The 13,334-nt window shown below is 44.3% G+C and overlaps 1 protein-coding gene across 1 annotated transcript; it reads right to left on the reverse strand.

Moving 5' to 3' along the window:
- Positions 1-1,409: 1,409 nt before the first annotated feature.
- On the reverse strand, positions 1,410-11,592 carry Ripply3 (ripply transcriptional repressor 3). The gene is made up of 4 exons (XM_027929309.2): positions 11,197-11,592; positions 10,266-10,338; positions 5,489-5,556; positions 1,410-2,452 (listed from the first exon to the last, which is right to left on the reverse strand). The coding sequence occupies exons 1-4, from the start codon at positions 11,298-11,300 to the stop codon at positions 2,119-2,121; spliced, it is 579 nt and encodes a 192-aa protein (XP_027785110.1). The 5' UTR covers positions 11,301-11,592; the 3' UTR covers positions 1,410-2,118.
- Between the last annotated feature and the right edge of the window lie 1,742 nt (positions 11,593-13,334).

The following is a 13,334-nucleotide window of genomic DNA, read 5'->3' on the forward strand; positions in this document are numbered from 1 at the left end:
GGCTGCCCACCATCAGGTGAATACATAAGGAGAATGTGGCATCCATACACAGCGGAATGTCATTTGCCATCAAGAATGAAATCCAGTCATCTGCTGTAAAATGAATGGAATTGGGGGATGTTATGTTACGTGAAATAAGCCAGGCGGGCAAGTAGCACATGTTCTTTCTCCTACGTGGAAACTGAAAGTCAACCTGTGTGTCACATGGTGACTCCTAGGGATTCAGGGGGGCGGAGTAAAGGGAGTGTGGGTTCGGTTAGGGCTTGTGTGGAAATACCACACTGAACCCCACTTATATGCACAATTTATACATGATAACCAAAAATAAGTGTTTTTGCAGTGTGGAACTTGGAAGTTTGGGACATTATTTAGTTAATTCATGTAACCACAATGTTCAGTGAGATCTCCAGAGCCCTGAACTTCAGCATCATGAATATCAGGCCTGCAGCACTTGTGAATCTGTAGCACGCCACGGCAAAAGTGTGTGGTTTTCAGTACTTGCACTAAGCTGGCCCAATTTTAAGTAATTTTAGAAAACTACCACACATTATATTTTGAATTCTGGAGTCTGGTGCCAGAATTCAGACTAGGTTTGGTTTCTTAATGGTGATTGGACTAGATTTTAGTTCTTAGTAAAACTGATTTATTAAGAAAACTAAACAAAGGCAGTGTGATTATTTAATCTTCATCTCAATCAACACATGAAGGAGCCAGGGTAAGACTTCTAGTACTGTTCTACAGAAACCCTGCAAAGTAGAAGATGAATTCAATTCCTTTTTCGAAGAAGCCCAGGTGTACTTGTTTTGAAGTTTGTAAAAAAAAAACAAAAAACTTTAAACAGATTAAAGAAACAATAAAATAAAAAGATTAAAACTGTCTTGAAAAAAAAATAACCCTACATTTGTTTAAATACAATAACAAAAAAATTGAAAGATCAAAAGATCACCCAAAAAAAGGGAGAAAAAACAATAATTGATGTTGGCTTCTTTTAGGCAGAGAGAAGAGAAAACAGAAGGATGACTTTTACTTTACAGTGTTTATTTTTCTATACTCTTTAGATTGTTAAAATATTTGCACAAACTTCCCTTTTTAAAAATATTAATAGGTTATTTGGGCAGTGAGGTTGTAAGCCATTTTGTTTTCTTTCCTATAATTATTTTTCTACATTCTGAAAAATAATATAATGTTAGAAGTGTTGAATATAAAAGAATCCTGAAAAACTTTAACACAGGAACTAAGTCTAAGAACATCTTAGCCAAAACAGATGATTGTGATATATTCTTTTAAAATATTTATGTTAAGTAGAAATTTATGTAATATACTATACACAGGAAGACAACTATTAGTAGGATAATTAAGTGAAAAACCTCAAGGAATCATTTTTGATCAACAAAAAGTAAAATACAAAATGATTTTATACCAGATACTTTAATTGGAAAATGTTATTTCATTCAAGTAACAAGCTTAAAGTAGTTACCAAGTAAAAATGTTAACCCTCTACAACCTATATATTCATACACACAACCCTTATATAAGTATCACATACATTTTTATCTTGTTCCAGAGAAATTCATATCTTCTTTATTGCTACTCATGTGTAAATTATTTAGGGTTTTGATTTTTTTGTCATGAGGAAAAACTGTTTTCAGAATGCTACTGAGCAACCAAATCAACGTTGGACAATGAGTTGAAATTGGGATTTAATATTTAAATTATTTTTGCAAAAGCAAAAATAGCTGCATTATGACTCCGTTTAAGTGAGAGGCAAGCATGGGTGACAGCCTGTTAATAGGAATCACTTGTAATCTGATGAGGAGCATGATGACGCTGAGTGAGCTTTGAAAGCTGGCCTTTCCTGATAACAACCTGTGGACACAGACTCTTTGTCCTGGCACCTTTTCTGAAAAGGTCTGCGTGAGTGCACCAAAAAAGAATCACCAGGAGAAGAAAGAGTGAAAGCTGCCTTCTCAGCCTGCTAAGCAGAGGCAGCGCACGCAGTCCCCAGCCTCTGAATATCCAGTGAAGATGTCATGTCCTGCCGGGGCTATCTCTAGGACACAAGCAGGGGTCTTGCAGCAGCCCCAGGGACCAGTGGGGCAGACATGGGAGAGACCTAATTCATTTGGATGAGACGCACTCACTGCCCCCAGGAGGGTCACCACGAGGGAGCTGACCCTTACCATGGAGGCCGCCCCTTAGGCCATCCCCTTCTCTAGATGGGTTCACCAGCCCGCCTCTGCCCTGTCCCCCTGGGCCATTTTCCTGGTGACCTTCTGACTCCTGGCACGGAAGATGGTAGGTCTGCGTTTCCTCCCCTTGCTCTTCCTCATCTGAATCCAGCTCAGACTCATCGTTGTAGAAATGAAGGGTGGCTTGCACGGGGAAACTGGCCAGCACCTTCTCTCCGGAACTCTGCAGGTATTCTTGACGCTTTGAAATGGGTAAATAAAGTCTAATATTTAAGAAACAAATACATCATCAATCAACCCGAAAACAGGCCTACACTACCAAGACTCTTTTCCCCAGAAGCAGCTAACTCCCCCATCTTCCTGTCTGATTTGCCTTCCCTACATACAATGGATTGTAAGTTAGTAGAACATGAAACTATGGCCACCTAGATAGGGGACTTGGTAATAAACCCCACACTAGTTCAGAACTCTGAATGAGCAAATCAATTTTTAGACCTGAAAAGGTGCACTTCAACAAAGGGAATACGCTACTGAAAACACTGGATTCCAGAATTAATAGGCCCACTCTGATTAAATGGACAACTTGAGTCCTCTTGGATAATGGATGTCCCATTTAGGACCCAGGCCCCATTCCACCCCCATCTTTTGAGCATGGAAAATGGAACCCTCTGGGCTCTGGAGGAAACTTTACTCTGAAATTCTGATCCATGGAAGCAGCTAATTTTCCAAATGTTACTGTAAGAGAACCTGGGGGGGGGGGGGGTGGATCCCTGGCTTAGACAAAATAGAAAAGATGTGCTTAGGGGGGAAAAAAGAGAGGAAAAAAAAAGCTTGAATATATAAAAATTGATTCCAGGTATTGTGGGATTTGGGATTCAAGTTATACACATTTTAAATATCCCCCATAATCTCTTGTCCTTGTACTTCTCATTTATTAATTTTCATGCTTGGTTCCCTGCAAACTTCTCAGGAAGGGTCTTGACTGATTCCTGCCGATTTCAACATCCCCTTCTAGACAGAAGAGCAAAGGCATGGTGTGCCATATAACACAGGGCATGGTGCACACCTGTGATCCCAGCACCTGCAGAGGCTGAGACAGGAGCATTGCAAGTTCAAGGACAGCCTGGGCAACTTAGTGAAAGCCTGTCTCAAAAATTAAAAACAAAAAACATTCTGGCAAAGTAGCTCAGAGGTAAAGAGCCCCTGGGTTCTATCTCTAGTACTGCCAAAAATAAAAAAGAAAACAAACATGACAATTTTAACTTTTAAAATTTCCAAGAGACCAGTGGTTCTCGACCTCCAGGGCATGTCTGACAACATCTGGAGGCATTTTTGGTTATCATAATTGAAAAAAGAAAGCTACTTATATTTAATGGGCAGAGGCCATTAAAAGCCCTGGACAGCCCCAGAACATGGGATTATCCAGCCCAAAGTGTCCACAGTCCTGAGCTAAGAGACTGTGCAACAGAGAGGGTGCATATGGTCTGTACTTCTAGGACAGAATATAAGCAGAGTTTTTGAGGGCATATTAAAAATTAGGTGTTTATGCTGAAGTATTTGCAGGTGAATTTGAAGGATATCCAGGTTTGCTTTAAAATATATCAACAATAACATAAATAGTTTGGAGAGATGGTAATGTGATCAGGTTAGAAGAATATTGATAATAATTATGAAGGCTGGAGATGGGTGCATGGGTGTTCTGCCATTTCTGTGTGTGTTTTAAAAAAATGTTTTTTTTTTTTTTTTTTTTTTTGTATTGGGGATTGAACCCCGAGGTGTCTTACCACTGAGCTACATCTCCAGCCCCTCTTTTTATTTTTGAGACTGAGTCTTCCTATAACACCCAGGTTAACCTGGAACTTGCTTCAGCCTCCTGAGTTGCTGGGATTACAGGTGTTCACTACTATGCCTGGCTGTTTGAAATTTTCTATAATAAAAGTCTAAAATAAAATGAAATAATTGTATATCCAGTTTGCAACATACAGTTATACTGAGGCAGCTCATGCATCACAACTCGCAGCGTTTTCAGCAAATCAAAAATCTGGGAGTCCCAGCAGCACCCATGATTGCAGGCCTGGGATATGGTAAAGTGATCCTTGCAGGGAACGCAGTAGGGTGTGGCTCTCAACCCCAGCTGCACACTAGGATCAGCTGGAGAGCCTATAAAAATGCAAATGCTGGGCCTCTCCCTAGCACAGGTGCATCAGCATGTGGGGAGCCATCCGAGCAACTGGATTTTCAAAAACTTCTCCAGGGATTCTATCAGGATTGAAAACCATGGATGTAAAGGACACTTAGAAACATTCCTTCTCACTGAGCGTGGTGGCACATGCCTGTAATCCCCGCGGCTCAGGAGGCTGAGGCAGGAGGATCCTGAGTTCAAAGACAGCCTCAGCAAAAGTGAGGCTCTAAGCAATTCAGTGAGACCCTGTCTCTAAATAAAATACAAAATAGGGCTGGGGATGTGGCTCTGAGTTCAATCCCTGGTACCTCCCCCTCAAAGGAAACATTTCCTCTTCTAAAACCACACTAACCAGTCTGATGGGCTCTCAGGTTCATCTCTAGAAAACAGTGTCTTTGGGTCATATTGAAGTTTTCCAGCTTTCCACGGTAACCGGGGCAAAAGCACCCAGAGGATGGCTGGAAGAATAGGGTCGGTCTACTCTGATGAAGGAAGTGAGAGATGGAGAGAGAAAGGCTGAGAGAGGAAGAGAGAGACAGATAGATAAAAATCCAGAACATGAGCCACTTGCCTAAAAATGAATGAAATGTAAGTGGGAAACAGCCAGGAGAGTCCTGGTCACCACCAGGACCAGGAACAGACAAACCAAGAGCTACTGGAGGAAAATGCTCTCACATGCATACCCAGTACCCAGTATTTGCCCCCATATGCAATGCACACATTTTGAAGATCTACTTTGCACTAGACATATTAGCTTATATACCAGGAGAGAAATAAAATGTATTTCAGCATCTATGCAAATAACTACCTATGCATATATAATTCATATATAATTAAATTTAACACAAAGCATAATATGTGACAGGAAGCATAAAGAACAGAGAGAGGCCAATTCCGCCTTGCAAATGAAGCAATAAGTCAATGAATGAATATATGAATAGATTCCAGAAATCTAACAAAATATCCTTGAAATTCCTTGAATAAGAAAACTAAATAATATTGGAGAATATATTGAATTCCTTTCTACTTCTTTGGAATGTACACAAAGATACTAATGTGTATTAATGCTTATGTTAAAAGAAAATGATACATTTCTTACTGTGAAGTCATATATTACCTGACAGGATGCTGAAACCCAAAGGCCCCCTTCGATCTCCAAGTCTGTTGTTTCTCCCCAGGCTCACACTGTAAAGACAGACACATACATACACAGAAACAATTAAGGAGCCATTGAAGTTTTTAAAGAAAAAATAGAGGTAGTCTGCTGTCAGTACCAATTTCAAACATCTTAGCAATATCAGATAGTTCCTTCTACCACAATGTCCCAGGCATTGTAAGGGCTTCTAACCATGGAGAATACAGACTCAGGGTCTTAGCACAGATGTTTTGCATTCTAATGGAGAGAAATGCATGTGTATACAAATAATTATGGTATAGCGCAAACCACTGCAACACATTCCTGATTCAACACAGGGAAAGGGACCAGAATAGGGCTCTGGGGCCTAGCAGGGATATCCTTGGCACATGGGTGAGAATTCTGAGACACTCCTGGCAGAGTGGAGCATCATAGTCAGAGAGACAGGAAGATAGAGGACTCAGATGGGAGAGCCCTGTGTGAAATGAATGAGACATTTGTGATTGTCACACGGCTCTGATGCGAGGCTGAGTTCTGATCCTAGACTCTTTTAAAACCCACTGTTAACTTTGGGTTTGGTTCTGCAGACTGATTTTTGAGCTGAGGAGCTCAACAATCAAATTTGTATTTTAAGGATAATAATGACTGCTGAGAGCTGTGCATGGGCTGGTTTGAAGTAAGGGCGTGGAGGCACCAGTCTGGGTAGGAGATGGTAAAGATTTGAACAAAAGTTAACAACCAGGGGGAGGGAGGGAAAGGCGATTGGAGTATACCACAGGTCCTCGGCACCATGCAAAGGGCCTGTGATCACCTGCATGTCAGAAACTGCGGAGAGGGAAGCTCATCTGAGACCAGGCAACTAAGGACAATGTTAATGAGAACAAGAGACATGCAGAGAGCCAGGCAAGTCCATGCTGACTGCTGACCAGGAAGTGAGGTGATGGTCCACTCTGCCCGTCCAGGGTGGCACCCGTTCTAACCAAACTCCTGATGGTGCTGGACCCAAGTGGATTTGCCTTGACACATAGCCAGGTTATCCAAAGGTCTAAAGGGCCAGGAGTCACCATGTGATCTCAGGTCTCTGAAAGCTTAGTCACTGTGAAAAGAGGGATGTGAGGCATTCTGGAATGGACCAGTCTGGGATGATTTGAAAATGGGCTGAAGAGTGGTAGATCAGAAACCCCAAGTTTTGGGACTCCAAAGATATCAGTGATAATCGGATTAGGAATGGGACAAAACTGCTCTGGCATTGCAAGGAAGGACTTTGAGGATTTTGAAACTGTCAGTTTTCATGCCATTCCTTCCTGTGGAACCTTGGGATGTGTGTGTGTGTGTGTGTGTGTGTGTGTGTGTGTGTACACATCTGTGAGGAAACTGGCCTGCTGGATACCTCTGCAGACATCACAGCTTATCCAGTCCTATTTTCATAATAAACTGTGATTAGCTGGGGGAAGAAAAGTAAAGCTTTGTGGAATAAAATCTTATGCATGCTTTGGAGGCTACAGGAAATTACTTCTGTGTTAAGCTGTGTGGTGATTATAAATTATACCTAATCAACCAGGCACACCCTTCCACTGCAAGCAATCCTGTCCTGCTGAGCAGAACTCCATGCCCTGGGACGAGACAGGGTACACACAACAATGCAACTTGGATGCACAGTGAAAAGCATTCCAGAGAAAGGATAGCTTCCTTAAAAAATCTGATTCTGACTAGACTCTGAAATGTACAATGTACCTACATAAAATTTAAGAACTGTGCCCCACAAACATACACAGCTTTTAAAATACTAGTGTTGGGGCTGGGGATGGGGCTCAAGTGGTAGCGCACTCGCCTGGCATGCGTGCTGCCCGGGTTCGATCCTCAGCACCACATACAAACAAAGATGTTGTGTCCGCCAAAAACTAAAAAATAAATGTTAAAATTCTCTCTCTGTGTCTCTCTCTCTCTCTCTCCTCTCTCGCTATCTCTTTAAAAAAAAAAAAGCATAAAAAATATCAAAAAAATAAATAAATAAAATACTAGTGTTAAAATATTCTGATTATTTTCCAAAAGATTTTATTCAAGATCCTTTCTCACTGAGGGAAGAGACTCAATATTCACAGTTTGATAATTAATGGGAACAGAAATGTACACAAGTTAAGCAGTGTGTTTAAGGTATGGGTGTTTTCTGAAAATCCAGACAGTGGATTCCAGCAGAGACTTTTGGATAGTGACTTGTGCCTCTGACCAGCTAAAGCTAAGTGTGGGGAGCCTGGAAGATAGGACCCTTTCAAGGAACCACCTCTGACATCTCCCAGAAATCACCTCCTGGGCAGTGTGGGCAAGTCCAGGAAGGAAAAGCAATAGAGGTCAAGAAGGGACTAGCTGGGGGATGCGGGTGCAGGCCAGTGTAAAGCACCTGCTTAGCATATGGAAGGCCCCGGATTCCATCCCAGCACCAAAAACATTTTTAAACATTTAGACTGTCTTTCACTGTCTACTTGGTCCGGGAGGTAGGAGCCCTACCGGCACCACGTGAGGGCGACTCCACTGCGGAAGGCACAAGTCCTTGAGGCCTTCCCTCAAATCCAGATTTTATTCTAATTTGGATCTCCGTGCATGCGGGCAGCTCTGCCTTAGGTCACCGGGCCTCACCGCAGGCTCCTGACCCCTTCCACTCCCAGAAATACTAAACAGGGCCCCAGAGCCTGCGTGGTTGGGAGAGGAGCACTGACAAGAACTGTTCCCCTAACGCTCCCCGCTGGGCCTAGGTCTCAGTCGGTCCTGATGCTCTGTCAGTCCTTTCTGCTCCTCAATTGAGATCTGCAAAGGGCTGGGCGAGGGTGGTGGGGGTGGAGGTGGGGTGGGGGAACAAGCCGGCAAAGTCTACAGTCCAAGGAACTTCTTCCACCTCCATCCAGATCCAAGGACCAACTGCTTCATCCAGTGTGACAGTCAACTAGAGTTGCTGCGGCTGAACATTTCTCTGCAAGGTAGTCTTTACTTTCGTCACAAAGGAGCGGGGGACCTACTGCCATTAGGCAATGTGCTACAGTATTTTTAAAAAATTAATTTTAATTTTTTTGGTACGGGAGATTGAACCCAGTTGCGTTTTACTACTGATCTATGTTTCCAGTCTTTTTTTTTTTTTTTTTTAAGACAGAGTATCGCAAAATTACTGAGGCTGGCCTTGAACTTGCAATCCTCCTGCCTCAGCCTCCTGAGTTGGGAGGATTGCTGGGATTATAGGCGTGAGCCACTACATCCTGTGTGCTATTATATTTTTATTTTATTCTTGCAAATAACAAATATGGTACACATATATTTCATTTAAAAGAAAATTGAATGTAATTATAAACATATTTTCTCTCCTTTAAAATACTGCTTTAAAAAACTTGTTTGAAGGCAAAAGAAGGAACTATTTGCCACTATTAGATATTGCATTTAAGAATAATTTAGTGATCCTCAGCATCACATAAAAATAAATAAATAAAAATAGAGGTATTGTGTCCATCTACAACTAAAAATAATATTATTTTTTTTAAAAAGAGAATGATTTAGGCTAGCTGGGTGTAGTGGCTCCCACCTGTAATCCCAGCAAGTCAGGAGGCTGGGGCAGGCAGATAATGAGTTCAAAGTTAGTCTCAGCAACTTAGTGAGGCCCTGTCTCAAAATAAAAATAAAATAAAATAAATGGCTGGAAGATGTGGCTCGGTGGTTAATTCTCAGTATTTAAAAAATAGGCTTAAAAATTATACCACTTATTAATTTGTTATAGATTTTATTTGCTTGATTCTTTAATTAATAATAACTGAATTAAAACTTCTAGTATTCAGATTAGTTAAATATTAAAATATGGTGAAGGTCTATTTTCTCACACCCAAGTTTTCTTACCAGACTACAGATAACTAAATATTAAGCCATATGCCACATATGTTATGTAAATCAAATACACAGTTCTTCCTAGCCAGATTAACTCTTACAGTGTTTTAAAAGCCATCCAATTAGGGCCCAGTGTGTGGCCTAGAGAGTGCTCGCCTAGCAAGCACAAGCACAAGGCCCTGGGTTGAATCCCCAGCACCAAAAATAAATAAATAAATAAATAAATAAATAAGCAAGCCAGCCATCAAGTTACATTTTAAAATATAGCAAATGAAAGGAAGTCATTACTTCAATAAGAATAAAAGCAATTTAGTTACCAGGCTAACAAAAAAAAAAAAAAGTAGTGGCAATTAATCTTTGTTCACAAAGCCCCTGTTGAGTGTATTTGCTCTGACAACATGAGTTATCCCAGGAGTGCTTGTAGACTGGGTGGAAAGTACTTCAGAAAGGGCCAGACGGCGGGTGGGGGCTTTTAGCTGCACCTTCTGGACACTCCATTTGAAGCTCTGTCCTTATTTGCTCTGTGGCAAAAAATGCATTAATGGTATGACACTCAATTTTTCTCTATGGTGGCAGCCTTCTCCGCCCCCCTTCCTACCTCCAGATTTGCGGAAACCCAAACATGGAAGAAATACCTTTTAATTCCCAAGAAACTGATGTGCCATAAGGGCTTTGCTTTTCAAGAAAGGATAAGCAACCAGGAGCCCGATCTGTAGGTAACTCAGGTCTGGTTTAACACCTGACTCACACAGACTCCAATTCCCAGCCCTTGAGGCATCTCTAGGTTAGATGACCAAGGGCGGGGCAGAGGAGGAGACGGTTCAAGGTCCTTTCATTTTAGAGAAGGTGCCACTTTCTGCCTGGACTGATTACTTAGAACATCCACACTTAACCTTACCAGGCTTCCAGTTCTGGTCAGTTCTGCATCTGCTGGAGTCAGCGTCCAGGGTCTCCATGGTGTTGGGCTAGAACTGGAAAGCAAGTACAAGGAGAGAATGAATCCCAGGCTCCCTGGCCCCCAGTGCTGGGGATTCGGCTGTCCTTTAAATACCATGAGAGCTATTATCTAGTGTCTGGGTCAGCCTAGGGTTGGATCAGTGCTACTTATGTGTTTCTCTCCTGTGTATTTCTCAGTTTTCTGCCTTCAATTAGACTCTGGGAAAGTAAAGGAAACACATGAGTTGAAGGATTTCTGACCCAGTTAATCCTGGCTGGATTCTTTAGCTCAGGATTTTCCCACTATAGCTGGCTACTTTGTCACTAGTTTCAACTGCACCTCCTCATTGAAGGCTCTTGATTCTCAGAGTTGGTTCTACAGAGTTCTAGAATGACACAAAGGAGATCTGTTTCTCCACTCAGGCTGCCTAGCCTACCCAACCCCATTCCTACTTCCCCAGCTGATCTGATTTCCTTTAATTTTATTACTTTTAAAAGGGCTGGTGCCCAAGGATGGCCAACACTAAGCCCTGGGCACAGGGAAAACAAAGACTATCACCTTGTGACAGCCAAAGTGCAGGGGATCCCTTTGCAAAGTTCGTTTAGGGGCCCAAGACGTCAGTATTTCCCAGCTCAAACGTAGGTCCATTTCCTGGCCAGGTACCTTCTGGGCCTCTGTACTTCAGAATTGTGCCTTGGGACCCACAGAGCGTTGTAGCCCTCTAGGTCTCCGGCTAAAGAACTTGCTCAGCGTCACCGTCGAGCTTGGGGACTCCGCCCGGGCAGGGGGTTGGGGGGCTTAGCGACGCCAGAGCATTCAGCTTGCTGCTCTCGGAGTTTAAATGAGGCGCGTGCCTCTCCACGCGTCCACCCGGGTCGCGGGACACTCTCACCTCTCGGGCCCGTGTGGCGACGACGGCCTCCGGGAAACGTTCCCAGGACAGTGACAGACGCGCCCCGGCCCCTCCCAGGCTCCGGCAGCCGGCTCGGGTCTCATGGTGCAGGCGGAGCTCGCGCCCTCCAGCGGCGCCCGCGACAGGACCGCGTCGATCCGCCTGGAGGAGCGCACTCACCTACTCGCGCCCTTCGCGCCAGGTTTAAAAACGGGGGCGGGGCGGGGACAGGACAAGGGAAATCTCGGAGAGGGGAGAAAGGAGACGGCAGAAGTCCCGCGAAGGGACAGAGGAAGCAAGGACGGGGTGGGGACAAGAAAAGCTCAAGGGAGGGCGCCTAGTGGTCAAGCGGTGGCGGCAGGGTGTGGGTCAAGCAGGGGATTCGGGAAGCCCAGGGCAAAGGTGGGGAGGGGACAAAGGAAAACCGGGGAGGGGGCTCTAGGGGCGGGGCGGGGTCAAGGAAGCTCAGGGAGGGGACCGTGCGGCGGGAAGTGACACGGGAAGCCGGGAGAGGGAGGGCAAGGCTAACGTTTCCACCGGGCGCGCCCCCTCTGGGACTGGGGGTGACAGGCGCTTGTCGGGCTGGGGGTCCCCGCCAGGTGCGAGAAGAGAAGGGTCCCTGCTTCGCCTTTCAGGGGTCCCCAGAGGCCCTCGGGTTCTGACCCGCGAGCATCTAGCCCCTAGATTTCCGGAGAATCTCAGTTCCACCATTTGAAGGCGGCGGCGGGGTTGGGGGACAGCTATAGAACCCTGGGGACCCGCGTGAACCTGCCCTGTCCTCAGTGCTGAACCGTGGGTGTCTAGGACGCCTAGACGTGGGTGCTCGAACCTGCGGCCAAGGGAGGGCGCGCTACGCTCCCAGGTGACCGAGAGCCGCAGAGGAGACCCAGCAAGATGAGGATGTCCCATCAGAGCAGCCTTCCTAACGTTGGGAGCCTTGGAAAATAAAGTGGCTTTCCTATGGGACTTGTTGGGGAGGTCGGTGGGATTTTTCTCCGGTGAGCCCCGGGCTGGGCCCAGAGGTACCTCCGCGTGCGGACACAGCGCCAGCTCGGGACCCCGGGGAGCGAACCTGGGGACATTCCCAGGGGCGCGCGCGCGCCGCAGCAACAACCACCGCGGCCCGCGCAGGATGAAGGTTGGAGGACCGCTCCTTCCTAAGTACCTTGCCACTCCACACTGTGGGCGCGGGAGAGCGCGAGCGCGGGACTTCCGAGCTCCTTGCTGCACCCGGAACCGCTCTGCAGTGCGCCGGTGAGGCTGCGTGGGAGAACTGGAACCTAGTTGGCATAATTTAAATTTATGGATTAAAAAAGTCTCCAAAAGGGATTAAAATGTTTCCACAGTTTTTCTTTAAGATTTCGACAATGATGATCCTAAAGGCCAACAGTAATGGGGGGGGGGGGGTGTTGACGAGTAACTTCATACAAATGATTAAAAAGACCTCCATCATAAAGGAGAGGGGTGGAAGAAGGCAAAGCACCTTAAGCCACATTGCACTGAAGGGGTTGTTTTAACGGGACAGCTAGGTCTTGCAGGCAGCTGGGGACAGGGTAAACAGCTTTCTGAGAAAGTTTGATAACATATTTTGTGTGTCTTACAAATGTCCATCTGTGTCCGATGTCAATACTAAAATTGTATTTTGAAATAGGAATGAGATGGATCTATCACAATGAAAAAATAGGGAGAATAGACAAATTTTCTTGGAAGAGTTCCAAATAATTTCTGTAGATAATCTGTTCTCAAGGATGTAGAATGTAACTACAGAATTCATAATTAAAATCTCAAATTATGTTTTAATGAAAAAAATTAATTTATTGTAAGATAAAATGAGTTTTTTAGAAAGTTTTTCTGCAGCTAGAGGAATTAAAATACAATAAAAGGCAGCTGGGGGGGGGGGGTAGTTGGGTGGTAGAGTGCTTGCCCTGGGTTGCATTTCTAGCACCACAAAGCAAACAAGAAATGAATAAAATACAGTAATAGAAAGAAAAGGTTGTTGAGATGGTTGACTTTGTATCACCAAATAGAATTACTGTTTTGAATCCATGGCACATCTTTAGAATAGAGGAGTGATTTGGGGGAAGGGGTAGACATGTTAGGAAACTTCATTAGGCCCCTGATTTATAAGCTGGGAAACT

This window comes from Marmota flaviventris, chromosome 8 (assembly GCF_047511675.1).
Source record: "Marmota flaviventris isolate mMarFla1 chromosome 8, mMarFla1.hap1, whole genome shotgun sequence".
Classification (NCBI taxonomy): domain Eukaryota; kingdom Metazoa; phylum Chordata; class Mammalia; order Rodentia; family Sciuridae; genus Marmota; species Marmota flaviventris.